Source organism: Fringilla coelebs, assembly GCF_963513975.1.
Source record: "Fringilla coelebs genome assembly, chromosome: 31".
In the NCBI taxonomy this organism is placed as follows: Eukaryota; Metazoa; Chordata; class Aves; order Passeriformes; family Fringillidae; genus Fringilla; species Fringilla coelebs.
The window spans coordinates 1,584,553-1,611,998 of record NC_140057.1 but is presented as its reverse complement, the minus strand read 5'-3'; the positions used below and the strand labels follow the sequence as shown (position 1 = coordinate 1,611,998).

The following is a 27,446-nucleotide window of genomic DNA, read 5'->3' as shown; positions in this document are numbered from 1 at the left end:
AAAAACCATCGTAATTCCCCAAGGCAAAGGCAAACCAAGCCTGAGTAGAGAAATACAATGTAAAAAATTGTAAGGAATATTAGATGGTGAATTTTGCAGCCGTGCAATCGCAGGCAGCCCCGTGTGTGAGTGTAAGTGAGCCCCAGAGTGGAATTGTGCCCTTGTGTTCCCCAGCAGCTGTGGCAGGGCAGGCCCAGCAAGCGCTGAAGCTGCAGCAGTGGCAGCAAGGCTTGGCCCCAGGGGCTGGAGATGCCGAGGAGGGTGGCCAGGCAGAGGATTTGAGCAGAGGATGTGTGGGCAGGCGCAGGGGCTTGGCCCGCTGTGGAGCCCTGGCTGCTGCTGCGTTGCCTTCAGGGCAGCTGAGTGGCGGCCTCCCCTGCTGCTGCTGCGGGCGGGGAGTGCAAATCTCCGGGGCTTGAGAGCCCTTGAGCCGAGGCTGAGGGGTCCCCCCGTGCTGAGCTGTGCTGGCGGCTGTTTGTGGCCTCAGGGACACTTGGCATGGGCCACTTGGCCACCAGTGGGGCTGCTTTGCACTCCTTAGGCAGGAGCCGATATCCTGGGTGGGTGTTGGGAACAGCAAAGTGCCAAGGCAGGGTCAGTGCCAGCCCAGCTTCCCGTGGGAGAGATTTCACAGGAGACAGGATTCTGGCCAGAGCCTGCTGCTTTAAATGTGCATCCCTTATCTCCAGCCTGCAGTAGGTGGAGAATTGCATTAGAGTAAAGAATTGCAGACATGAATTGCAAGGGAGATAATTGAATATCTGCCCTTTACACATTGGCTCAAGTACTTGAGAGTTACAGACATCCCAATCCACCTAATACGTACACCCTTCCTAATATGCTCCCCACATTTTCCGCAAACAATATTCATGTCTCTGTTAAGTCTGTTAAATTCTTCTCGAAGTTCATGATTTTAGCAGGATCTTGGCTGAGCAGCAGTCTAATAACAGCAGCATCAAATAACAGCATCAATTAATAACAACTAATAATGATGAGCAGCATCAACTAAAAGCATTTTCTGAACCTGATGTCTTCTCCTGTCACTTCCTTATGTACGCGTCCCTGGCCCTATCTCTGAGCAGATTCACAGCATCTGTTTGTAAAGACACTTTCCTTCTCTTTCCTTTCATGGGGTCCCCCATTTGCGGGACATCCCCCCTGGAGCAGGGTGTCCCCCCTTGCTGCAGCCCCAGCCCTCAGGCAGTGCTCAGCCAATCAGAGCACGCACTGCTGATGACTCACCAGTTGCCAGGCAGAGCCGCAGCTCGCAGCGTTCCCCACCTGCGCTCCCCGTTTGGCCCCAGCGCCCCCCGCGAGGGGAATTTGGGGAGGTGGGAGTGGGGCAGCGCCAAGGCCGGGCCCCCCCGCTCTGTGCTGGCGGGAGCGGCTGCAGTGGGGAGCGAGTGCGGGCGGGAGCGGCCGAGAGCCCAGCGCTGCCCCAGCCCGAGCTGGCCCAGCTCCATCCCTGCCCCTGCGGTGGGATGCTGTGGGTTTGGGGGGAAGAGGGAGCCGGCAGTGGGTGCTGGGCCTGGGGGCAGGAGGAGAAGGGAAGGAGATGCAGGGTTGAGGAACAAAATGGTCAAACACTGCACATGGGAGGAGTAGGTGGGATTGTGCAGGAGAAGAAGGAATAGCAGGAGGAAGAGGAGTGTGAGGAAGAGTAGTGATACAGGAGGAGAAGGAAAAGCAGAAACAGGGAGAACCACAAGATTCCACCCCTCCCTGTATCTGCAGCCTCCCCCCCAGCCCCAGGAGCGTTTCCCACCCCCCACATGCAGCAGGTTACCAAGGGGGGGGATCCAGGGGTTTCATAGGGGTGAATCTTGGTGTTTCTGAGCTTTCTTGGGCTAATTTTTGCACTATGGTTTTTTGTGGGTTCTGAATCTTTATATTTTGGAGGGGGTTTTTTCTGAATCTTGATGTTTGGGAAGTTTTTGATCTGTGTTTTTGATCTGTGTTTTGATTGATTTTTGGAGTATTTTTGTGCTGAATTTTTGTGTTTTGGAGATTCTTAGAGAACAAGATGCCCAGTGACTTAATGAGATGAACTTGGGCATTGAGGAACTCCCAACTCATGGCATTCTCATCTTGTTTATTTTACCCCAAACCAGGATTTTTCATTTCTTGGTTGTATCTGGATGGAGAAGGAGGAAAAGCCCTGGAGACCCCGCACGAGGAGGGGCTGCAAACCCAGCCCAGGGAGCTCTGAGGAGGAAAGAGCCCCCCTGAGCCAGGAAGGTGTTCAGAGATCCAGCCAAAGCTCAGAGCTGGTAGAGAAGCCTCATGGCAGGGAGAAGCCCCACAAGTGCTTGGAATGTGGGCAGGGTTTTAGTTGGAGCTCAGCCCTGATCCAGCACCAGGTGATCCACACTGGGGAACAGCCGTATGAGTGTGAGGAGTGTGGGAAGCGTTTCAGATGGATCTCCAACCTGAGGCAGCACCAGAGGATCCACACTGGGGAACAGCCCTTTGAGTGTGAGGAGTGTGGGAAGTGTTTCAGATGGAGGTCCAACCTCAGGAAGCACCAGAGGATCCACACTGGGGAAAAGCCCTACAAGTGTGGGGAGTGTGGGAAGAGCTTCATAGATAGCACAGCCCTGATTCAGCACCAGGTGATCCACACAGGGGAACGGCCCCACACCTGCTTGGAATGTGGGAAGAGCTATAAGTGGCTCTCGGACCTGAGAACACACCAGCGCACCCACACAGGGGAGAGGCCCTACGAGTGTCCTGAGTGTGGGAAGAGGTTTCCAAGGAGCTCCAGTGTCCTCCTACATGAGCGGATTCACAGAGAGGAGAGGCCCTTCCGCTGCCCCGACTGCAGGAAAGGCTTCAAGCAAAACTCCGCCCTCACCATCCACCGGCGCATCCACACCGGGGAGAGGCCCTACGAGTGTGGGGAGTGTGGGAAGAGCTTCTCCAGGAGCTCTCACTTGATCCAACACCAACGGAGGTGCCACTAAGGGAAGCCCTGTGAGTGCCCTGAGTGCTGGAAGAGCTTCGTGTGCTGCTCCAGCTCCATCCCCCATGAGAGGATCCACATTGGATGATCCCCAGTGACCCCGTTGGGCAGAGCCCTGGTGATCCGTGGTCCTGGTGATCTGTGCTGGGAAGGCACCTGGCTTGGAGGCTCCACATCATCCTGGTTCCCTGTGGGCAGCTAGATAAACCCAGCAGCAGGAACATCCATTGGGACGCAGACCAACAATGGGAATTCCTTGGGGAGAGCAGATTTGTCAACTTTCAACCCCATAAAATCTTTTGCATTCAATCCTATCTTCTGGTGGCATCAAGGAGTACTGGAAAATCTTGGAGGTATACTCTGGGTTGACTGTATGATGTTTGTATTCCCAGTCTGTTACGTTTATAATGAATAATAAGTTTTGAACCTTCAAGACTTGTCCTGAGAGTGAAGGAGGAGAGAAGCAGTGCACAGTTTGCTTTCAGACACTGCACTCACTCCTCCACATTCCTGGTCCTGCACTGTGTTGTCTGCGGATGGACAGACAGCGGGACAGAGCTCTCCTTGGCTTTTAGTTAGTTTTAGCTAGCTGAGGCAAAGAAGTTCCCTGGGCTGTGGTTTTCCCCCTTTTCTTTGGACCTGTTTGAACCTGCTCTGGCCTGAGCACCAGCAGAGCACTGGCAGCTCACACCTGTGGCCCACCGGGCCAGGCCTGGGCCGCGGCATTTCCAGCGCCGGAGGGACTGATAAGAGACTGAGTGAGCTGAGCTACAGCCCACGGAGGGACTTTGTGAGTTTGTCTCTGTTTTAGAGCAGCTAGAGGTTTTATAGTTTAATATTGATTAGGTTGTATTGTGTAATAAACAGTTTTTTCCACTTTTCTCCAAGGAGGTATTTTATTTTTCCTGAACCAGTTGGGGGAGGGGCTGGTTGAATCTGCTTTCCACAGGAACCCCTTTGGGGGTTCTCTCCCAAATTTGCCCTGAACTAGGAGAAGTTCTTTTGCAACTTCAGGGATTCCATGATCTTGATTTCCTATTGCCCAAGGGTGTCTTCCACAGCCAAATGCTGTAAAGCTGGGGAAAAGACCAAGATTTTGGAGACAGTGGGATAGAAACTCCACGAAGAAAAGGTTCTTGACTTCTACCTAAGCAGTGGATCCTCAGGTGGTATGGACAAGGAAATCCTTTTCTTTTGGCCTTGATATTGTTTTCATTTCTCCTTATCACTTTAAAACATCCAATATTGAGTTAAAAATAGACATTGAACTAAGACATGGCTGTGGTCATGGTAGGACACATGGAGGCTGACAAGGGGACACATGGATATGAACAGGGATGGGGACCTGGGGGACACAGGCATGGATGGAGATGTGTGGGACAATGACAGGGATGGAAACGTGGTGGGGAGACAGCCATGGGTGAGGACATGGTGGGACATGGGCAGTGACAAGTGGGGACGTGGCCATGGCCAGTGTCATGGGGGGAAGATGTGGGGGATGCTGTGTTGGAGGGGGTTGAGGGTTCCTGGGAGGCACTTGGGGCTTGCTGAGGCCTTTGGGGAGCCCAGGCCGAGCGGCTGCAGCTGCGCTGGGAGACCCTGGGGGAGGTTCTGGGGCAGCTGCTCAAGGACCCCCTGACCTGGAGCCCCAGCCAGACACTGGGCTCCTGGAAAGGGATGAACGTCCTTGTCCCCAGGAGGGAAACCCCAGCACGCCCAGGGTGTCAGGGGCAGCTGAGAGGCCACAACAGGGAGGGGAAAGCCAGAGAGAGCTGTCACACTCTTAAACTACACCCCAAAAGTCCCAAAACTCAGGGATTGCTCCCAGGAAAAAGCTGCCAGGAGTTGCATGAATTGAGGGAAAGGGGGGATGTGACCCCCCAGACAGAGCAGGAGGGGCCTGGATCCCCCAATACCAAACACAGGGATGAGAGGTGGAGCTGAAGGCAGGATGGGAAAGGGGTGGGAGTGCAGGGGAAAAGAGGATTCAGAGCAGGAGAGGGATGGGATCCCCACATGGAGTTGGGAGGGGTCTCTGGGTTGGGGGAACGATGGGAGAGGGGAGGGAAAGGTGGGGATGGGATTGAAAAAGGGTGGTTCCGTGGGGATCCCTTTGTGTCCCCATCAGTTGATCCCTGGCGTGATTCCCTGGGGCTCTGGGGGGGAATGGATCCGCTCTGGGTGGGTCCCCAAGCCCCCTGCCCATCCCTGGGGGGCTCATGGGAGGTTCCCTGGTTCCCTCCACCCAAACGCTGCAGCTGTGGGAGAGAGGTGGGTGTGAAAGGAGGATCTGGGGTGGGCAGGGAGGAGGAGCAATGGGAAGGAGAGTGGAGGTGGAAGATGGGAAAAGGAAGAGGAAGAACAGGAGGAGGAAGAGGAGGAGCCCCAGCAGAACCAGGCGGTTTTCCTGCCCAGCCGCTGAGTCCACAGCTCCCCTGGCCCTGGCAGCATCGACCCCCCCAGATCTCACAGGTGAGTGGGGAGGGGGAGCTCACCCCAAATCCTTTGGGGGATCTCTGGGAGGGTTTTTTTGCAGGGGTTTTTTGCAGGGGAGGGGATGTTTGGATCTTGCAGGGCTCCAAAGGTGAGACACAGATGGCCCTTTGGAGAATTGTGGAGGGTTCCTGTGGCAAACTGTCTGTACCAGCTGGGGAGGTGGTACCAGTTGGGGGGGACATTGGTGTTTGGGGCTCTGATTGGCATCGGAGTGGGGAGAGCAGCAAGGGCCAATCCTGGAGCTGAGGGATCCTGGAAGCCTGGAGGGGTGGGGGAGGCTGGAGATGAGCAGGGTCTGGGCCCATCCAACCTTGAACAGGGTGGTTACTTCTCCAGCTGGACTTGGGAAGCAGGATGAAGGTGCTCACCCGTTGTTTTTCCCCCAAGCCAGGATTTGTCAATCCTAAACTTTGTCTGGATGGAGCTGGAGGAGGCTGTAAGGAAAAGGAAGATGGTGTGGGACACTGAGGCAGATGAGGAGGAAGCCACTGCCCTTTTCTCCCTCTCCTCTGCTCCATGTCTCAGCCCAGCATCGCCCCTGGCTGCAGGACAACCCCACTGCTGACATCGTGCTCCCAGGAATGAATTGGTGGGATCTCCTTCCCTTTCTGTCCTTCTTCCTTCCTCATTCCTTCCTCTCCTTTTCTTTCCTTACCCCAGGCACTGAGCTGCAGACTGAGACCAGAGAGAACAAATCCCTGTGGTACTCACATTTCTTTGAATAGAGACATAATTCTCTCTCCCAGGATTTTCCCTGGGAAGCTGTGGTAAGGCTGAGAAAGCTCAGAGAGGAAGAAAACAGTTCTTATCTCAGTTGCTGCTCCTGTTGTTTGGCACATGTGGAATGTGTTATGGAGATAATTTACAGAGAGTGATTTGTTAATTGGATATTGGTGGTGGTTGTTTGGACTGATTGATCAATTAGGTCAAAGCTGTGTCATGACAGTCTGTAGAGGGACAGAGGTTTTTCTTTAGTATGTAATTTAGTATAGATGTAGTATAGCAATAGTGTAATGTAGTATAATATAGTATAGAATAAAGCATCTGTTCAGCCTTTGAAATCATGTTGTCAGATCACATCATTCCCTGGATGGGTTGGACAAAGTAGCAATTTAACAGGACCTGAGAGCTCTCTGCACAAAGAGCAAGACTGATAAAAACTAATTGCAACTTGTAATGTGAAATCAGTTAAATGAATGTGAATGAGACTGTATGCATATGTATAAGCAAGGGGAGTTCTCAGGGGTGCACATGTCCTTTAGGGACAACAAGGATTTCCAATGCATCCAGTGCTGTAATAAACATACCAGCTTTTCAACTTTTTACAAAGTGGTGGAGTTTCTCTTTTCTTTCCACTAATCATTTTGGCAAGCCAGCCAGGTGATTGTCTGTCCTGGCAGGGGCAGAAGGGAGGACAGACTCCCAGGCACACCCCGGGATTTCCCTGGAGGAGCTCAGCTCCATCTGGGCTTGCCTCCTGCAGAGACAGACAAGGACCTGCTGGAGTCTGGATACACGGTCTGTGTATCAAAGGGCCCGGGGAGATAGGGCTGCTGATAAGTGACTCAGAGCTGTCTGAGTGCACAGCCTGGTCCCTGTGCTTGCAGGCAGCCATCGACCCCGAGCACGGGCGGCGGCAGAGGTTCCCGGCTGAGGCGCGGCTGGGAACGGGTTCATTGTTGGATGGAGCGGCCGCTGGCGACTCTGGGGTGAGCCGAGTGAACCCCAACTTTGTGTGCTCGTGGTGTGCGGACATTGTGTGGGTAATGCACGGTGTGATTGATGTCAGTGTGTTTGTAATTGTGTGAGTGTGGGGTGTGTGAGAGAGAGCGAGTGAGTGAGTGCACCCCCAGCGTGCGGGGGGAGTTCTACCCGTGTCTGCAGCAGCCAGGTGAGGCCCGGAGCACCGGCTGGGACAGGCTGTGGGGACAGGGAACACCCGCAGAGGGGTGGAACCAGTGGAGAAACGTGGGTGAGGACATTTATTCATTATTGTGCTTAAAGGTGGTGATGTGGGATTTGTGTAGATTGTGCACATTTTAACCGTGTCCAGACAAGCTCAGGGGATTCCTCTGCCTCAATAGCTTGGATTGATCCCTGGAATTTTACTGTGTGCTGTTATTTTGATTGTGTCCAGAGTGTGTGAGGACCAGAAGAAGCTGATAAGCTGATGTGGGTAGATGCTGAAGTGTTGTATGTTGGGTTGTGTTGAGAAAAGTGGGCACTTGAAGAGATACCCCTTTCCCAGTGAGTTTGTGTGGTTCTTCCCCTGCATTGTGGTCATTTGATTCTCAGTATTGTAGGCTTGTATTTGTGGAGATTCTAGGATTTTGTTTGCGACAAGTGTAGCATTTTACACAGAAAAACTGCAGTAGGGTGATTTATGTTTAACTGTGGTAAAACAAATTAAAGGAATTTCAGGAACTCCCCTCCCACAGCAACTTAAGCCCTGACTCATGAATTGGAGATGGGGTGGGGGGGGAGTCTGTGTTTGTGGGCATACCAGAGTTTTGCTGTAACAGGCACAGCCTTTTGCAAGGCAGCAAAGTGAGTGTCAGTAGAAACAATGCTTGAATTAGATTGTGCAGGAAGAGAACTGGAAAAGAATGAGATTTTGTAAAGCAGAGTTTGCAAGACAGGCACTCTATCATTTGTGCTACTCTAAGGAAACGAAGGCTACTCAGAGAGTTCTAAGGAATTTAGTAGCAGCCAGTTGCAAGAAGCAAAGAAGTAACAGGGTGTTTGAATTATTAGAAAAGAGAGTTTCAAGTAATTTAAGAAACCCAGCAGAAATAATTAAAGCTGAGTGTGCTCAGCCTATTTTATACCCCAAGACTTTGAATTAGGGCAAAGAGGTGGGATGGGGTAGAAAAATGGGAGCTAAGAAAATGAAGTTTTTAGTAGACACAGGGGAAACATACTCAGTGTTAAATAAAGCCTCGATGCCTACAACAGATGATTATGTTATGGTAAGGGGGCAACTGGCCAATCTGAAAAGCATACTTTACAAACCATCAAAATAGTCATAGGTTTTTATATATGCCCAACTCTCCAAGGGCTCTGTTGGGTAGGGACTTGTTGGAGCATCTGGAAGCAAAGATCACATTTAGAGATGGGGAGATTATTTTGGAGGTAAAGGATCAGCAATATGTTGACATACTAAGCTAATTTTAACAATTAGTGCAACTGAAATGGAAAATAAGGATGAAATTAACAAGAAAATAATGGATCCAGTGTTTCCTGGGGTATGGGCCTCTAACAAACCAGGGAGGGCAGAGAATGCACCTTCTGTGCAAGTTAAGGACAACAGCCAGCTAGGGTCAGGCAGTACACCTTGTGGCAAACTCATACACCCTACTAACATGATTGGCACCTGAGCTAACCTAGTTTACTGGTTTAGATCTGAAAGATGCTTTCTTTTGCCTCCCTATCCATGAAGCCAACCAGAAAATTTTTGCATTCAAATGAGAAAACCCTAAAAGCAGGCACAAAACCCAGCTCACGTAGATTGTGTTGCCTCAAGTCCTTCAAGGCTTCAAAATTCCCTTACTCTGTTTGGAGAACAACTTAGAAAAGATCTGGAGTCCTGGGAAGCTGCCCCAGAAGGAGGAAGGCTATTGCAGAACGTGGATGATCTCCTGATAGACACTCAGAGGAGGGAAGCATGTGTGGCCTGGACAGTAAGCCTTTTGAATTTGCCAGGGCTCCAAGGATAGAGAGTATCAAAAAAAAACCAACCAAAAGGCAGAGGCAGTGAAACAGAAGGTAATCTACCTGGGGTGTGAGGTCAGTGCTGGGCAAAGGACTCTGTAGTCACTAACCTTGTGAACCCAGCTCCTTTTCTCCGTGGGATCGAGGAAACAGTACACCAGGATTGTCTGGAGACCATTGAAGCTGCTTACTCCAGATGCCCAGACTTGGAGGACACTCCTTGGGATGGGGCAGAGACCAGTTGTGCATGCACATGGAACCATCTGGAGAGAGGGGACTGCTGGCCTCACAAGGAAAGAACATCAAACATGCACAAGAGATAATGTGGCTGCTGGAAGCAGTTCAGCTGCCTGAAAAGGTAGCAATTATGCACATTAAGGCACAGAAGAGAGTGAGCTCAGAATTGGAGGAAGGAAATGAGCTGGCAGATAGAGAGGCAAAGGAAGCAGTGAAAGGTGAGGTAACTATTGATGGAGCTCTAATTCCAGGTGGACAAATTTCCCTTGAAGGTAAGCCAGAATACAATAAGAAAGATGGAAAACTAATCAAAGATCCAAAAGGGACATACAACCAAGAAGGGTGGGCTACCATTGGAGGGAAGCTGGTAATCCCTTCCCATTTGTTGTGGTCACTAGTAAGGGAGGAGCACCCGAAAGCACACTGGGGAGTAGAAGCCCTGAACACCTTCTTGATTGAGAGAATCGTTGCCAGGAATTTATATGCCACTATTACTCAAGTGAGCTGACAGTGTGATCTTTGCCTCCAGACTAACCCCAAAAATACCCCCAGACCAAAACCTGGTCAGACTGGGAGGGGCCATGGGCCTGGACAGCAGTGGCAAATTGACTTTTCAGAACTCCCAAGGAAAGGGGGGTACTGGTATTTATTAGTATTGACAGATACATTTTCAGGATGGCCAGAAATGTTCCCCACCAGAACTGTCAAGGCTCAAGAGGTGACCAGGGTATTATTACAAGAAATAATACCACATTTCAGAGTTCCAGCCACAATATCCTCGGATAGAGGATCACATTTCATTTCCAGAATAGTGCAACAGATTAGGAGCCCCCTGGGCATAGACTGGGAACTTCACACTCCATACCACCCCAACTGAGCGGCCAAGAGGCGAAATTGAATCATTTGATGAAGCAGCAGATTGTAAGACTGGGACAGGAAGTTAATCTGCCCTGGCCCCAAGCTCTTCCACTGGCACTGTTGTGAATTTGAACTAAACCTCGGGCTGAAGAAAGTCTAAGTCCCTTGGAAATGCTTTATGGAACACAAAAGGAGATGCCACCCACACTGGGGAGGTTACACTGGCCACCTCCATGGTGGCTTTAAGCAAACAGCTCAGAGAAATTGGGAAACAAGTGTCTGGAACACAGAGCAGGGAGCTAGATGGACCAGTACATAACATACAGCCTGGGGATTATGTGTGTGTGAAGTGTCTGACAGAAAAGGGTTTGGAACCACAGTGGGAGGGACCATTGCAGGTGCTTCTCACCACCTTCACCCCAATCAGGATTCAGAAGCAGAATGCCTGGATCCAGCACTAATGCCCGAGAGCTGGCTTCCTGCAGGGTTGGTGTGCCCCAGACAGGCAGGCGAGCTCTGGCCAGGCAGCTCAGTCCTTGCAGACTGAACTCTCCGAATGCCCCAGCCGCGCTCAGCCGCAGGCAGCCCTTAGCGAGCTCCAGTGATATCAGCTCTTAAGTGATCTCAGCTCTTTCATGGTTTCAGCTCTTGGCTTGCTAAAGTTGCTTTGGCCGTCCATGGCTTCCCAGGCAAGCAGACACTGAGAGAGGAGAGGAAAAGTCCTGGTGTTCCACAGAGATGGCTTTATTGGGAATTCTGTGAAGGGTTCCAGCGACGGCTCTTCTGGCCAGAATGGGCTAAAGTAGCCTGTGGAGGAATGGTTTCAGGGTAGAGGTCACATAGACATTGTCTTGTTAGCTGACCAAGGACTGGGAAAGTACCACACCCAGCTAATCTGAGTTTCTGCACCTGCAACAACATTGTGTCCTTGAGTATAGCTGTGGTACGATAACAGTAATGAGAAAGAGACGTGAGAAACTGCAATGTAAGTTCTCAAGAATGAGGAAGAGCTGATATTGTAGTATAACCAATAATTGCTTAGCTTACAGAATATGCATGAGCTTATTACTTGTTGTGTTTAAAAGCCTGGTGCTTATCAATAAATTTGGAGCTTGCTGATTCTCACATTAAGAGTCCAAGACTTCCCTCAGCGTGACAAATGGTGCCCTGCACAGGGACCTTACAGAAGGTGAAGCTGCGAGCCGCGGTCCGGTGCAGTGTCCGTGTCGGTCCTGGAGCAGCGTGGGAGGCACAAAGAGCGGGAGCTCCGTGGCCCCGAGTGACCTCACAGGAGAGCTCGGCCACTGAAAGCCGCCCAAGTCTTGCAAAGGCTGCAACAGCGCTGATGATTAGATTAGAAGGGAATAGAGAGACAAGCGGCTTATAACCCTTTAAAATGCTTTTTATAAAAGCGGGGATTACAGGGTACAGACCTAGCAAAGAACTTCCGAGATTGCTCACATAGAGAGTTGCAAAAGGGTGTTTGATAGATCCTAACCAAGTCTTTGAAGAGTTAGAGTAGCGTAGATTTGGAGATAAATTATGGGAGGCGGTGCTAGATGACTGTAAAACTGTAAAATAGTTGTCTAAAACATAGCAGATAGTTGCTAATGCGGTAAAACAACATCAGGCTGAGCAAAAGGTTGCTCAGGCAGTCTCTGCTGCTGCGGGGGATTTCTCTCCCCCTGCTCCCTCCGCGCCACCGCTTGCAGCGGAGGTAGGTGCGATAGTCTGTCTGAAATTTCTCTCATTTGTCTCATAATTTTCGTCATGAAAAAGGACAGAAACTGAGACCACCGAAAGATCCTGTTTGATATCCGGGTTTGATGAAAGTCTGCCAAGCTTACAAGGCCGAGATGTAACTCCCAGCCTGCCAAGTGATTGTGCAGAGGAGCACCTTGACCCGTTTTGCAACAACAAGCCTTGGAATTTCCCTTCCTCTCGGCTTGGATGGACTCTTTTCTGGAATAACCTTTAGGTGGTCCCCACAGAAGACCCTTCATCTGTTCTGCAACCACTGTGACTAGACTGACTGAGATGGGAGAAGCCTCTTCTCCAAGGACTGAGACATGAAATCCTCACATAAAGAAAACTCCTTTTCTCCCCAAGGACTGAGACTGAAACCTGGGAGGAACTGGCAGGGGGAACAGAACAGACCGTGATGTTTGCTTGTGGGCAGTGATTATTGGGACTATTGGACCAAGAAGGAAACTATTGCATTATTTCCCCCCCTCTTTCACAATCCTCCACAGGATAAAAACCCCCAGGTTAGCCAGTCCAATTCGAAGATCTTCCCCGCGCTTGGAACGACTCCTGGACTGACGGAACCTCGGCTGGACCCCGAAGGACCCCGTCGCTCCCACGGGCGGTAGCTGGAGCCTCCTCTTTGCTCTTTACCCCCCTACTTTTCCATATGCTTTCCCTGCTTTCCCTCTTTTCCCTCACACGCATTTTGCTGTGATCATTCAATAAAGTACACTGTTTTGATTGTCACTGCAAACCCCCTTTGCCGTGTTGGTATTTTGTGCTGAGAAATCCTTTGGAAATGAATCATCACTAAATCCGTCAATAAGGACGGTTCGTGACATTAAATTGGCGTCACGGACAGGATCCTGGTTGGCAGACTCCACCTGGGACTCTGCCTCTGGGATTCCACAAAAGATCTCTCGGTGCAAAAGGGGGGAAACTGTTTTTGTTGTATTTGTATGTATTTGGGACTGTCTGGGAGAGAAGGGGCTCCTGAAGAAACTGAGCAGTGCCTCCCAAACAGATCAGCTCCTTGGGCTACCCAGGGGAGTGAGGGAAGCACAGCAAGGGCTGTGTGGCTGTTTCCCTGTCGTAGTTCTGGTTTCCCTCACAAAGAAATCGTTCTGTGTGTGAGAGTGTACACTGTCTAGGAAGGAAGAGACCCTTCTGAAGCAACCAAATAGGGCCTCCTAGACAGATTTTGTCACTTCAACTACCTAGGGAAGTGAAGGGGAACACAGGAAAGGCTGTGTGTTTGTATAACTTGAGTTTGCAATTAATTCCCTGTCGTAGTCTTGGTCCCTTCACAAAATGACTGAAAATCTCAGTGCAAAAGGTAAAGCTGAATTTTATGCTCTGCTTGCTAAATACAATGCCACACCTTCTCCAGGAGGAGAAGAATGGGCAAACTGCAATTGGTTTAATTTAGAAAATGTTATTGATAGAATATGTTCTCTGCAACGTGAATCTAAACTTAAACTGAGCAAAAATAAGACTATCCTCTGCTCAGTTTCGGGAGCCTGCCTCACAGCAGCCATAGAAACTCGCTTTAAGCGAAGAAGTGAGGAAAATGCTATCATAGACTCCCTCCAAAACCTAGCTGAAATCTTGCAAAAGCAATTAGATGAAGAAAGAAATGGAAATAAGTTATTACAGGCTGCCTTGAGAGAAGAACATGTTAAAAATTCACATAATGCTGATTCCTCAAAAGAGGCAGAGGAGAAGGAAACTCCTCACATTAATCAAAATTCCCCTCAAACAGAATTAGCTCTGATGAAAAATTGTGGGAAGCACTGTTGTTACAATAGCATAAAACCTGTAATTAAAACAGAATGCAACTATATCAATAATGAAGATTTTGACCCACACATAACCACTAAAGAAATCCCGTACACTGCTACTGAATTAAAACTTGCAAAGCAGTACAGGCTTCTCCCCCACAAACCCAAACAGAATACGTATGTCAAGTGTCTCTCCCTGGGGAGATCAGATTCTTTTGTCAGAACAAGAAGCCGGTGGGTGCTGGGGACATGGGGTGTTCTTAACAACGGGAGACAGGCACATCCCATGGTCCCTAAATCAGCACACAGCTTACTGGGCAGAGGGGCTCAACCCCTGGGAAAGGAGAGACCCTTTGGTTGGTACCCCCGATCAACTCCAGGAAAACATTCACAAAGCCATCTGCCTGCAAATGATCCATGAAAAGAAATTAATTCCTGGGTTTGAGTCACCAATGCAGTCACCTGTAAAGCCTGAAATTATGACCTCTTTAATTCAAGGGCTTCCAGGAACACTTAAACCTGCAGAAATTTTCCCTCAAAAGACCATAGTAGCTGTGTCTCCTATAGAAAGACCAGATAAACTTCTTAGTAACCAGAATGACCCATTTGTTCCCCTTTATGACTTGCTGAGAAAAGAGATAAAATGGGATTGGACTCCTTCTCAGAAGGAAGTTTTGCAATTGCTGATTTTTGAAGTAACAGCTCACCAAGCACTGCACCCTATACATCCTACAGATCCTTTCAGGTGGAGTGGAAGTTTGCCTCCTACAGCTGTCTGTTCATATATGGCAGCGGGATCCTGAGGGTCTGACAGAGCCTGTTGGTTTTTGTTCCTGTGGTTTCAAAGATACTGAGAAAAGGTACACTGCCTGGGAAGGGGGGTTGTTTGTGGTTGGCTTGGCTCTCAGGGAGGTGGAGGAGAACCTGGTGATCCAAGAAACTGAGAGCTTGGGGAGCAGCCAAAATAAGCCTGGCTCTGTGATTAAAGCAACCCCTCCTCTCTCCCCCACTTCTGCTAACAGGGAGGGAAAAGACAGTGCTCAGGTTGAGGAACTGTTAACTGTTGGAGTATTTTCCAACATGAGGGACAGAATTATTTTCTTGTTTGCATTAACACTGAGTCCTGTGCTATGTTTATATTTGGGTTGGTCCAAGCTGATGCATTTAAAAGAGCTACCAGAGATAATACTGTTGAAGCAATGCAAGGTTGGTTTGGAATTTTCCTAAAACCACAGGAAATTCAATCTGATAATGTTTCTGACTTTACTGTCAAAGGTGCGCAGGATTGGGCAAAAAGTGAAAAGATTAAATGGATTCCTCACACCTCTTACTATAGATGGGAGGTAAATGGGTGTCCCAAAATCACTGCTCTTTGCCCGACAGCCCCAAGCACAATCCCTTCACTGCAGGGACCGGATGATTCCAAGAACCCAGCACATTACCCTGGACAACCTGGTTTGGGTGGACCCCCCCTACTGCAGGGGAAGTCCCACTGGTGTTCAAAACCTCTCTGACAATTCCATCGTTCCCAGTTTTTCTGCCTCTTCGTGGCAGAGTCTGTTGTGTTTACTTTTACAGAAGAACTCCGAGGGACATGAAGACCTGATAAACCATGATAACACCAGCTCTGGACAACAAAAATAATGTTTTCCCTACCCTTTATGGTAACACCAAGTGATGATATTGCACATAACATGTAAATTAATTGAACTTAAATTAATTGGCTGTCACAACTAGAGATTTGACCAAATTACAGCAACCACTGCAGTCGTTTTAATTGGCTTTAGGAATCAGTGGTTCCTATCAAACATTTTGCCAAATTAAGAGAAAATAAATGTAAATGATTACAAATTGGTAATTGAGGCACTTGGTGTTACACAAAACAACGTTTCATTGGCTCTCAGCTGTATCCAAGCACAATTGTAGATGTAGTCATTTGCTGCCTCAATTATAAGAGAAGGTGAAGAAGGCACTTTACCCACTGAAATTCAAAAAATAATCTGGGACAGTGCCACTGATTTTGAAAGAGAATTCCAATCCTGCTGGAATTTGGTGATTTTACCTGTGAGCCCATTTCAAACACAGCCACTGCTTTTGTGTTAACCGTACGCAATGCCTCTGTACATTTCATTTTCCCTGTTATTGCATTAGGGCTGGATGCTGACAGAGCTGTTCTCTGTCCTTCTGAACACAGAGAATGGGCCAGTCAGTTCAACAACAAATGGCAAACTGTCAGTCTGGAATCTTGTATTGTCCGAGAACAACAAGGGTTCATCTGTGAAAGCAATGCAATCATAGCTCAGGACATTTGTTTAGACACAGAGCAAAATATCTGTCACTTGGAAATTCATCCTAATGAAGCTTTTGAAACAGTCCTGATATACATAGACAATGGATGTGCATGCTTTAGAACTGCTTGTGATTTTGTATTTGCAGAAGATGTTGTGGTAGACAGTAAAAATCATTCAAATTTTTGTGCTTGTAACTTTACTAAGATCACAGGATGGGATTTCTCTTATGAAGCTCCAGTCACCTCTCATTACCTATTGCAATCTAACTGCACATTGATTCACAAGCTGATGCCTCTCCCATCGGGATGAACCTCACTTTGGTGAGACAACTGCTGCTCCATCGAGACCTGGTTGAGATCCTGGAGAAGATTCAGAGAAACAGACAGAAAACCCTGGTGACTGTTCATGACAGCGTGAGACAGATACACCGTGTCGTGGAAAGAGTGAAGGAAGATGCCGAGCACAGGTGGTGGGACACTCTTTTTGGGTGGTCTCCTCCTGCCACAGGTGTCCTGAACAGTGTGTGCCATCCCATTGTTGTCCTTTTGATTCTAATTTTGCTTGGTTTTGTTTTATTAGCAGTTCTATTCGTCATGAATTGGAGAATGATGAAATGGCCAACTGGATAGACATCCATAGTCAATGCACACAACTTGGCTGATGTCCTCTACACTGTGGAGATCCCCAAGGAATTTTACACAAAGCAATTATGAATTGAGCACATGTGTTTTAGAGTAATTCTTGATTTTAGTTTATGATTTAGTGAAAATCACTTATAACTTTTAGTGAATTGTTTTAGAAAATAATTTTGAATTAATATTTGTATTATGATTTGTTTATTGCTCTTGCTTTGATTATTCATTATTTGTATAACCACTTGAAAATTGTAATAAAACTGATACTATTTTGATTAATCAACCATTTGTTAATTGTTATAAAAATGATGCTGTTGTGATCGATATTAATTATGTTTGCTGTCTCTCTTTTTTCTCCCTCTTTTCCCTATCCTTTCTTTTCCACCTTTCTCTCTTTCTCCCTCTCCCTCTTGCTGTCATCTCTATTTTTTCTGGGTTATGCTACCAACATATGGCGAGTCTTGAAGACGACGCTCCAGATGAAGATTCCTGTAAGACAGTCACGAGTCAGGGGGTCGTGTGAGAGTCTGTCTGAAATATCCTTCAACTGCCTCACAAGTGTCATGGAGAGAGCACTGAAGATCCCCCTGTCCACAGGCCTCTGGCTTCGTAAGCCAGGAGAGCTTGGTGACCCGAGAGCATTGCTGAGCTACTCCACAGGTGTGTTTATCTTTTCTGCATGCTGCACTGCACTTCAGGAGGGGAAGAAAAAAAAGGACATTCTGACCTTTTTGCAACAATAGCTCTGGGATTTTTCCTCTCCCAATTCCTGGCCTGGCTGGACTTTTCCTCAGTTTTAGGGGTGCTCCCTCAAAGAAGACCCCTTCCGTCCGTTTGCACCCACCGTGACAGACAAACTGAGATGCAGCAAACCACCTCAGCAGAGAAAAGCTGAGACATGAAATCCCCATGGGAAAAGGCCTCTCCCACACTTTCCAGGGACTGGGACTGAAGCCCCCAGCCCGGGGGAGGTGCGGGGGGAGGCGAGCTGACCAAAGCAAGATGGATGTTGCAGGTGCGGGCACTGAACCACGAAAACAATGGCTCTGGCCCACTGAGATATGGACTGTGTGTGCCCTTCTTCCAAATATCAGTTTTTCCCTCAAAGATCCAATAGATTCAGTTTCAAAATCACTCCCTTCCCCCATGGAAAAAGTGTATAATTGGAATCCAGATGAGCTGCATCTCTGAGATCTCCCCGGACGTGAACTGGTGAACCTCATCGGCCGGACACCGAAGGACTCTGCCGTTCCACCTTTGGCAGCTTTATACCCTTTTCTTCTTCCTCCCCCTTTGCCTTGTGTTTCCCTTTTCCCCCAGTTCTTCCCCAAGGCATTTCTGCTGTGGTTATTTCAATAAAAGTGCATTTGTATTGATGATCACTGCAAACCCCCTTGTACCCTGTTGGTTCTTTTTGCACCCTGAGATCACGAACCATCACCAAACCCCTTTGTAAGGACGGATCGTGACACCCATGGACCCCCAAAAGCCCCTGGATCATCCATAAGCAGGATGACAGAGAAAGGGGAATCCCTGGAGCCATTGTACCCCCATCAACCCAAGGAGAGGAAAACTCTGGAACCCCTAAAGCAGTGAGATCAGCAATAGGGAATTCCTGGGGGAGTTTTTTTTGGCTGAACCTTGATATTGTGGAGATTTTGATGGACACAAGACCCCTGCTGACTTCTAGAGATGGAATTGGGCAGGAGGAGCCTCTACTCCAAGGCGCTCCCACCTTGGTTTCCCCCAAACCAGGATCTGTTGTTCCCAAACTGTGGCCAGATGGAAGAGGAGGGAAAGCCCCAGAGATCCATCATGAGGAGGGGCTGCAAACCCAGCCCTGGGAGCTCTGAGGAGGAAAGAGCCCCCTGAGCCAGGAAGGCGGCCGGAGATCCAGCCAGAGCTCAGAGCTGGTGGAGAAGCCTCATGGCAGGGAGAAGCCCCACAAGTGCTTGGAGTGTGGGAAGGGTTTCAGCCACAGCTGCACCCTGATGGAACACCAGAACATCCACCCTGGGGAGAGGCCCTGTGAGTGTGGGGAGTGTGGGAAGAGCCTCAGTGGGACCTCTGATCTAATCAAGAACTACAAGATCCACACTGGGGAATGGCCCTAGGAGTGCTTGGAATGTCAGAAGGGCTTCAGGTGGAATTCAGGGATCATCACTCACCAGCACTTCCACACCAGGGAGAGGCCCTGTGAGTGTCCCGAGTGTGGGAAGAGCTTCGTGCGCTGCTCCAGCTCCATCCCCCGTGGGAGGATCGGCGCTGGATGATCCCCAGTGACCCCCGTTGGGCAGAGCCCTGGTGCCCCCCGATCCGGGTGATCCCTGTGGGTGGGGGAAGGTGTTGGTGAGATTTCTTTGCCCTCTCCTTGTGCTGCTGTGATTTGGTTGGTAATAAATTCCCTCCGTGTGCCCAGGCCGGGTCTGTTGTGGCCGTGCCGGATTTGCTGAGGGATCTCTCCCGGCCCTTGTCCCCACGGAGGAACCCTCGGTTCCATTTTCTGTCCGCGTGCGGCTGCGGGGGGCAGGGACAGAGCGGCTCTGGGGGTGCCTGGCATGGGGCCAGCGTCACCGCTGGGCACGGGCAGCGCTGAGATCCCGCGCACCTGGGCACGCATTTCTGGGCTCCCCTGAGCTCCCACCTGCCCAGCGCCCCAAGGCTCCCCCTGCCTGGAAAAGCCGCACCCGGGGCTGCAGCGTCCCGGGAAGGCCTGAGCCAATGGGAACAGAGGCGAGACGCGGTGCAGCCAATGAGAGCGCGGGGCGTTGATGAGTCATCAGTGGTGCGGCAGAGCCCGTGAGCTCGGGTCCCCAGCAGTGCCGCAGCCAATGAGAGCGCGCGGCGCTGCCGAGCCCGCGCTGCTCCGGACTGGTGCTCCCAGCGCAGCGCGGCTGCTCCGGGGCTGCGGCCCCTGCCCGGCGCTGGCCGTGGGGCGAGGGGCGGCAGCTGGGGCCGGACTGGCGGCACTGGTGCTGCTGGGAGCCCCCCGGCTGCGGGCGCGGAGCTCTCGGGGGAGCGGGGGGCGGGAGGCGGTGGGACAGGGGGAGAAGGGGAAAAGGGGGCGGTGGGAGACGGAATGGAGGGGGAGGAGATAGTGGGAAAACGTTGTGGAAATGGGGCAAATAGGGGGAATGGTCTCGGGTTTCCTGTGGTCAGGATGACCCCAAGAGTCCTTTATTCCAAGCCGGAGATTCAAAGAAAGAGTCAGAATTCCTTGGCCTTGGTTTTCAAGGTTATTTATTTTCTCTTATCTAAAGCATTCTTTTCCTGACCCGCAGAGGTCTGTCGTGCAGGTCTGTCCGAGACGCACTGCGCTGCCCTAACGCGGTGCTAACTCTTCGTATTGAGGAGGAGGAGAAAGAAATCGAAGAGGATGAGGAGGTGGAGGACTAGGAGGAGAAGGACGAGAAGCAGGAGAAGGAGGAAAATGATGAGGAGCAGGAGGAAGAAAACGACGAGGAAATCGAGGATGACAAGGAGGAGGACGATTAGGAGTAGGACGATGAAGAGCAGCAGGAGGAGGGTGACGAGCAGGAGGAGGAAGAGAAGGAGGAGGAGGATGAAAAAAACGAGGAGGACAAGGAGCAGGAGAAGGAGGAAAAGGACGAGGAGGAGGAGGAACAGGAGGAGGAGGACGAGGAAGAGGCGGAGGATGAGGATGAGAAGGACGAGGAGGAAGATGAGGACGACGAAGAGGAGGAGGATGAGGATGAGAAGGACGAGGATGAGGAGGACGAGGAGGAGGAGGACGAGGAGGAGGAGCATGCGGAGGAGGAGGACGAGGATGCAAACACAGGATGCAATTTCTAATTTATTCCCAAGCATTACCTGGTATTTCTGGATGAGGGATATGTTATTTGAAAGAGCTGCGTCATTAGCAGTAGAGTGCTGGTGTTTCTGCTTCTGGAGCAAGCCTCATGACTTGTCAGAGAAGCTTAACTAGAAGCTAAGCTGCTAATGACAGCAAGTTTGCTCCGCCTGGAAATGAGCTACACCAGGTTGTAGGGGGATGTGCCAACAGCAAGAATGTCAGCTGTCAGCTGACAGGTGATGGCAGCACAGGATTTCACAGTGGAAACCTACCCATAGATTCCTGACAGAACAAAGCAGACCTGGAACAGATTCCTTTCAGAGAATAAAATCTTTCAGAAGCATTGAAGACAGTGATGGCATCGTGCCAATCTTTGGATTCACAAAGAGCCAGAAAATTCAAGATGCATTCCACAAGGTTTAGTGTGGAAGAGCAAATTAGGGAGAGGAGTTCCAGATTAGGTTTTGGCAGTGGCACCTGCAGTGGTGTGAGAACCAGTACTCACCAGTACTCTCTAAAGTTGGTTGTTCCACAACAAACTGAAACCTTGTGCCATAGGAATGTTGGTTGCAGGAATCTCATATCTTGCAAGGCATTACTATATGGTCAGCAGGTGAAAACAGTGGTAAACACTAGAGGAAAACACCCCTGGAAAGTTGCTGCCAAAATACTATAATCTCCAAAAGTATTTTCATGCCAGCCTTAGAAACTGAGCCTTTGGAAAAGCACTTCCCTACCAACCATCCCATGGAGGAAACTTAGATAATTTAATTTTATTTAAGAAAAAAAAAAAAAAATCCTCGACTCATATTCTGTTCTTCATTCAAATACTTTGTTGTATCTGCACATTAAGTCTGTTCTGACTGTTCTGTTCTGTTCCCACCTGCTCACCATCTTCAGTGTAACACAATTGGTACAAACAGATGCCGAGCGGGTCACGGGTGAGGAGGAGGCTGTGCTCCATGTCACAGAAAATGGTACCGTGCAGCCTCTCTCCGCAGCCGCGGGGGCTGGAGGGGAGCCTGGCCAGCCCTCCCGGAATACGGCCGGGGATGGCTGCACGATCTGCCGCTCCCAGGTGCTCCCCAGAACCTCTGGGCAGTGGTTACCGTCTGCGGCGGGGATGGTGCAGGCGGGAGCTCGGCTGCGAGGTTCCGAGATGAAGGAAGGAGAAGTGGAGCACCCCTGCAGACACCAAGGACTTGTATTACCTGGGCGGTGCCGGGGACGGGTGACTCCGAGAGAAAGCGGGGGGGGCACAGATAAAGGAAGGGGGTGTGATAGGAGGAGATACAAAGCTAATCAATGAAAGGGGGATGCGGGGAGGAGCGAGGGGTACAGAGGATCACACCGGGGAGAGGAGAAAGCCCGGGAGCCAATCATACACCGAAAAAGGGATGTTTGACACAGAAAATTCTCGAAATAAAGGGGGGTGGCGGGTGGCAGGTAGCAGGCAGCACCAAAAGGGGAAGAAATAGGTTTATAAGGGCATCGAGGGTTGTTTTTGAGGGACGGGCCGCTGGCGGGAAAACCAGGAATAAACAATTTAGGGAGAAACCATTGTGAGGGAAATACATGGGGGGAACCGAGGACCAAACCATTATTAACTTACAAAAAGGATAACCAACTAATATTAATTTTTAAACACACAAAAAGGATAACCAACTAATATTAATTTTTAAACACACGATGCCACAGTACCACTTCTTTTTTTTGTTTTTTGTTAAGGCTTTCGTTGTGCTTCCTTCTTTTTTAAAAATGTTTCTGTGTCCTGTCTGTGCCACCATGTGTAATAAGTCCTTAGCAATGTTCTTCTGATGCAGAACAAACTGTGAATCTATCAAGATAAAAAGAGATAGGTAAAGTCTTCAGTAGTTTGAAGTTTTCAGCAGAATTTCTCAGGGCTTGTTTGTTGACTTGGTCAGCATTTTTCCTTAAGGATGGTTTTGGTTGGTTGGGATTTTTTATTTTTGTGGGGGTTTTTTTTTGTGTGGGTGTTTTTTTGTGGTTGGGTTTTTTTTTTGTTTTTTTTTTTTTGGTGGTTGTAGTTGTTTGGGGGGTTTTGTTTGTTTGTTTGTTTGTTTGTTTGTTTTCCAGGGGGGAAGGTGTCTGGTTTTCTCTTTCTCCCAAGCAGTAACAGGTACCTAGATGTCATGGGTTGACCCTGGCACAATGCCAGCGCCCCCATGAAAGGTGGATCTCTAAAATGGTTACCGTGAGATGTGACCCAGGAACAGAACAAAACAGGCTCCAACTTGGGAATGGAGGGAAAAAAAACCAACATTTTATTAATCTACATAGACACAAAAGGGGAAAAGGGAAAAACTACACACAACAATCCACAATGGAAACATCTTCAAAAACACTTCTCCTCCCCCCACCTCTCCAACAAACAAATCCCCTCTAACACATCAATTCTCAGTCCAATACCCTCCTTCACACACCCACTCCCCAGTTCATCAGGAGAGAGAAGTCTTCCTCCCACACCATGGGCCTCCCCAGGAAAACACTGCAAAGTCCCCAGCGCTTCCATGTCACACGCTGCAGCCGCCCGAAGAAAATCTGTAGCGGTGACCATTCTTCCTTCCATGTCCAGCGCTCTCACCACTGTCCATGGATCCAAACTGCTCCTTAGGTCCTTTTAAGAATGCTTTGCCCAGTTCCAAGAAGTGGCCGCCTCTCACCATTTGGGACACCTGTCCCCCCCATATTATTTCCCCTGGGGCCTGGGGCTCTCAGGAACAGAGATCCTTCCCTGGAGGCAGAGGGCTCCACCACACCCTCCCCCTCAGTCTCTGTTCTCTCCGCTTCTCCTCGCGGCCTTGTCACTCCTGGCTTCTAGCCAACCGCCTCCCCCAAGGAGCAGTCTCTGTATTATCAGAAGAACTTGGTTTCGCCCCTGGCTGTGTAAGAGAAAAGTCCAGCCCAAAGCCACTCCAATCATCTCCTCCACCTAGGGCACTCTCATCTCCAAGCATTCCTTCACCTAATCAAACTTCTTCTTCTTTCCCATCCTCTTTCCCCTCTCACTCCTCAGCTGGGGAGGATCAGTGTTTTTACAGCTTCCAAAAATTCACAAAAAGGTTAAAAGCTCGGCCCGGTCTGCTGGCAGCTGGGCACCTGCCGCCCCCCCCACTTTTCTCCTCCTGGCTGTGCTCCCAGCACAAGATAACAAATTTCCAGCCTGCACAGTCTCTATCATCCTCTCTCCCAGGGGGGCTGCCCAAACCATCCCAGGACTCCTCCACCCCTGCACCTTGCCGGGGCTCCGGCCTTCCTTCCCAGGCCGCATGGCCTCCCCTCCCCCGCCCAGACACAGCTGGGCAGGGGAGAGGTCAGAGCAACTCACCGGCCGGACTCCAAAGAGAAAGTTCTTCCCTGAACCTTCTGCTTTTAACCCACTGAGTGTGTTCTCGGAGGCGTACCCAAATCCTCAGTGGCCACACCAAATGCCAATTTCACATCTGGCCACTGATTGGTTTGACCATAACTTTCCAAAAAAAAAACTCACTTCCGGGTCAAACCATGACACTAGAGTTCTTTGAAATTTTGTTTTCAATCTTCCAGCATCAACCTGGTTTTTATCCTGCAAGAACAATTTCTCGCAAGCCACAGAGGAATTCAAATTTCTAGCTTGCTTTTTTTTTTTTTTTTGCTGTTGTTTCGTTGGTTTTTTAGATAAATATGGACGTCTTTGAAGACATTTTTACTCTCTGACATTCTGTATGCCTTCATATGTCTTCTAACCATTTTAGAAAAATAGTCTGATGTCTACATACACTGTCTTGTGTGCTTTGCTGTGGTTTTTGTTACTACCTCTGCTATTTCTTTGCTGCAACTGTATTTGTATGTTATCCTAAGATTGTTTATTGACTAGAGTGCGATAATTCATGTTTCCCAAAGGCCCTGTGGAAAAACTGGGAATATAGCCATGTTTGTTCTTCTCAACAAGAAGAATGTTGCAATGATCTGGAACCTCAGCTGTGGGAAAAAACCAGAGAAGGATAAAGACCTGTGTGTGTATTGGTTGGTCGGGACACAAGTGGACTTACCAGTGAAATGCCAAATACAACCCATACACTTGAAGAGCAGAGAAAGATTAACGCTGTCTTTAAGTTACTGTTAGACCACTGAGTCTCTATCTGTTGTCATCATTCTTATTCAGAGAAAAATGAATTGACAGCAGGAGAAGAAAAAGCTATAAAGATCATCAGTGAACCAAAATCTGAGTTTCAGAGGAGACTGGCAGAGCGTGACTTGTCCAGCGTAACAAAGACAGGAAATCACAGTGCTCTTTTAATTTAGTTTGAGGCTAGGAAAGGTGTCCCTGCCCATGGCAGGCCAGCTGGAACTACATGATCTTTGAGTTTCCTTCGAAGCCAGCCCATTCTGTGATTCTATGAGAGGAGATAAACACCTAGAAGGAAGGACTATATGCCCTAAGAAACAGAGCTAGTGCAGGCAGTTATAGACAGTCAATCAAAGCTTTTTGGCTTTTAAGCCCAGTCTCTTTTGAAACAGGTTAATTGCCTGTTGATGAGAGACAGTTGCCACTCACCCCAATTCCTTTGGGAAAGCAATCTATTTACGCTTCCCAAAGCCATCAAGCTAGAACTGAAGTGGTTGAATTGTTTAGCAATTTGATCCATTGCTGAAGCAGTTTTAGCCATGGATGGAAAGGTGTATGCAGCCCTGCAAAAACTCAGAGCACAAAGGACTTTCCAGATTTTTAACTACCAAGTTCACAAATATTCAGAACAATCACCTTGTTTCTTAACTCAGTATGCATTTCCTCTGCTGACTGAGCCCTACTTAAGTGTGCCAAGACCTTTATTCACACAAGCATGCTGGAACCACCTTAGGGAGCAGCTTTGTGTGAGGGCCTACTTTGGATTTGACACCAAAATGCCTGGTCCCTAGAAAAAGGTCTGTGACTTGATTGAAGCCACAAGAGCTCCCTACACAAATGCTCTGGCAAACAGTTTTGCAAAAAAGTTTCCCTAGAGGTCAGCATACCAGGGAAGATGAAACCAGAAACTGAATTCACACTGCTTCTAGAAATCTGTCATCCTCCAACTATCCTCATAGCTGCTGCTCTTGGGGCAGCTGTTAACTCTAAAAGTAAATTAAAATCATTCATGCCATTGCCTACTCAAACTTTGGGGTAAAAGCTAACATTTTTCTCAACTTGATACTGCCTGGGAAAATGATACCATAATCCTAGACCTGAAGTAGAGAACTCTGCCTCAGAAATTATGGGGATAAATTTTTCAGAAGTATCAAACATTCAGAGCAGACAACAGACTGTCTCACTGCTTTATCTTTGTTTCTCCAATAATTTTTCACATGAGCAGGAGCCATTAACAAACAAACAAACCAATACCCCTTCCCTCTTCCCTCTTCCCTTCCCTTTTCTCTTCCACTTTCTTTTTTGTCTCTCATCTTTCTCTCCCAGTACACATTGGGGAAATCTCTGAAGACAATTCTTCCCAGCCCTGCACTTGCAGAAGGCACTGAATACCCATGACCGTCTCCCAGCCTAGGCACTGGCTCTGTCACCTTGTGGGAAGGAGGTGTGTGTCTTCTGAGAGGGGTCAGGGCTGTGGATCGTCTCAACACAAAGGGACCATCTGCACAAATTTGCATAAAAGCAAGTGGCATGTGTTTTTTTGAAATTCATGAGTGCTCAGCTGAGATAGGTTTTCACAGGATGGCAAACCACCACATCACTGACACCAGCGAGGCTCAAAGATCAAGCCTTCAGTCTGGTATAGGATGTGCTTCTCATCTAAATGGTTGCAAACCACTTGGAGGTGAGCAACACCTGTTCATTTCCCCATGAATATTCTTTTTTGCTCCTTGTACTCATTTTTAGAAGTGTGTGGTCTGTCTTCTATGGAAGAACATGTTAAAACACAAGAGCCTGAGGACAGCAGCCCTCCCTCAGAGGGAAGGTCCATCTGGCCCAGTACTCTGTCTCCAAAGTGTCCCACCACCAGTGTCTGAAGAAGAGCACAGGAGCACTGAAGTTTAGTCCTGACAGGGTCCTGGTGGTGCTCACAGGCCTCAGTGGCTGGGACTGGCCTGCCCTGGGACCCCCAGCCCCTCCACCCCCTGCCAAGGGCGCAGGGACGTGTCCCACCTCTGCCTGGGACCTTCAGTCCCTGCCTGAGCCCTGCTGAGGGTGTGCCCATCTCTGCCCCTGTCTGCTGGCTGGGCCGGGGACCTGCACTGCAGAGCTGCTCTCAGACCTGGTCAGACCTGGTCATGCAGAGCTCTGGGCTCAACATGGCCCAACTGCTCTGTCCTGCACTCACCTTGAGTCATAGAATGGGGAGACTGTTATTTGTGTGAAGTTCCAGGGAGTTTCTGCTCCAAAAACATATTCAAGGACACATAACACACAGGTTACAACTGAAAATAGGATATAATTTTAATTTTTTTTTGTCTGAATCAGTTTCAGAGCTGATACTCACAACCATTACCACAATGTGCACAACCATTACCACAATGTACCCCGGAGCAGGCTGTGTTCTTCACATTTTTCACTAGTTTGCCCAATATCGTGCTTGATGCTTATTTTTCAGTTATCTATCCATTTTCAACTTTAGTTTTGAATGGGATGAGAGCAACAGAGGGTTTTAATGGTCACTGAGCTAATGACCACATCACTGTGGCCCATCAACCCCAATCTAATGGGGCTGTAGAGAAGAAAAAAATCTGAATTTAAAAACAACTTGGCAAGAAGTTTGTGCAGAGACTGGCATGAAATGTCAGGATGTGCTTACGTCTCTGAGTGGTGCAGGCAAGCAGCATTGAGAATAGAGAATACGGGCTGTCATCTCACCAGATTTAAATAGGCCAGCCCATGTGCCTGACGTACACAGCACCCTCCCATCACAAAAATGTAAAACT

The 27,446-nt window shown here is 49.1% G+C and overlaps 2 protein-coding genes across 2 annotated transcripts in view; both read left to right on the top strand.

The window, feature by feature from the left end:
• LOC311164361 (uncharacterized protein) overlaps window positions 1–3,885 on the top strand; it is a 185,950-nt gene extending 182,065 nt beyond the window's left edge. Inside the window, exon 2 of the mRNA XM_084223798.1 lies at window positions 2,112–3,885. Coding sequence (XP_084079924.1) covers window positions 2,139–2,963 — 825 coding nt within the window. The 5' untranslated portion in view covers window positions 2,112–2,138 and the 3' untranslated portion in view covers window positions 2,964–3,885. The remainder of the gene's footprint in view (window positions 1–2,111) is intronic.
• LOC311164362 (uncharacterized protein) overlaps window positions 1–27,446 on the top strand; it is a 103,293-nt gene that overhangs the window by 3,404 nt on the left and 72,443 nt on the right. The gene's annotated exons all lie outside the window — the stretch shown is intronic.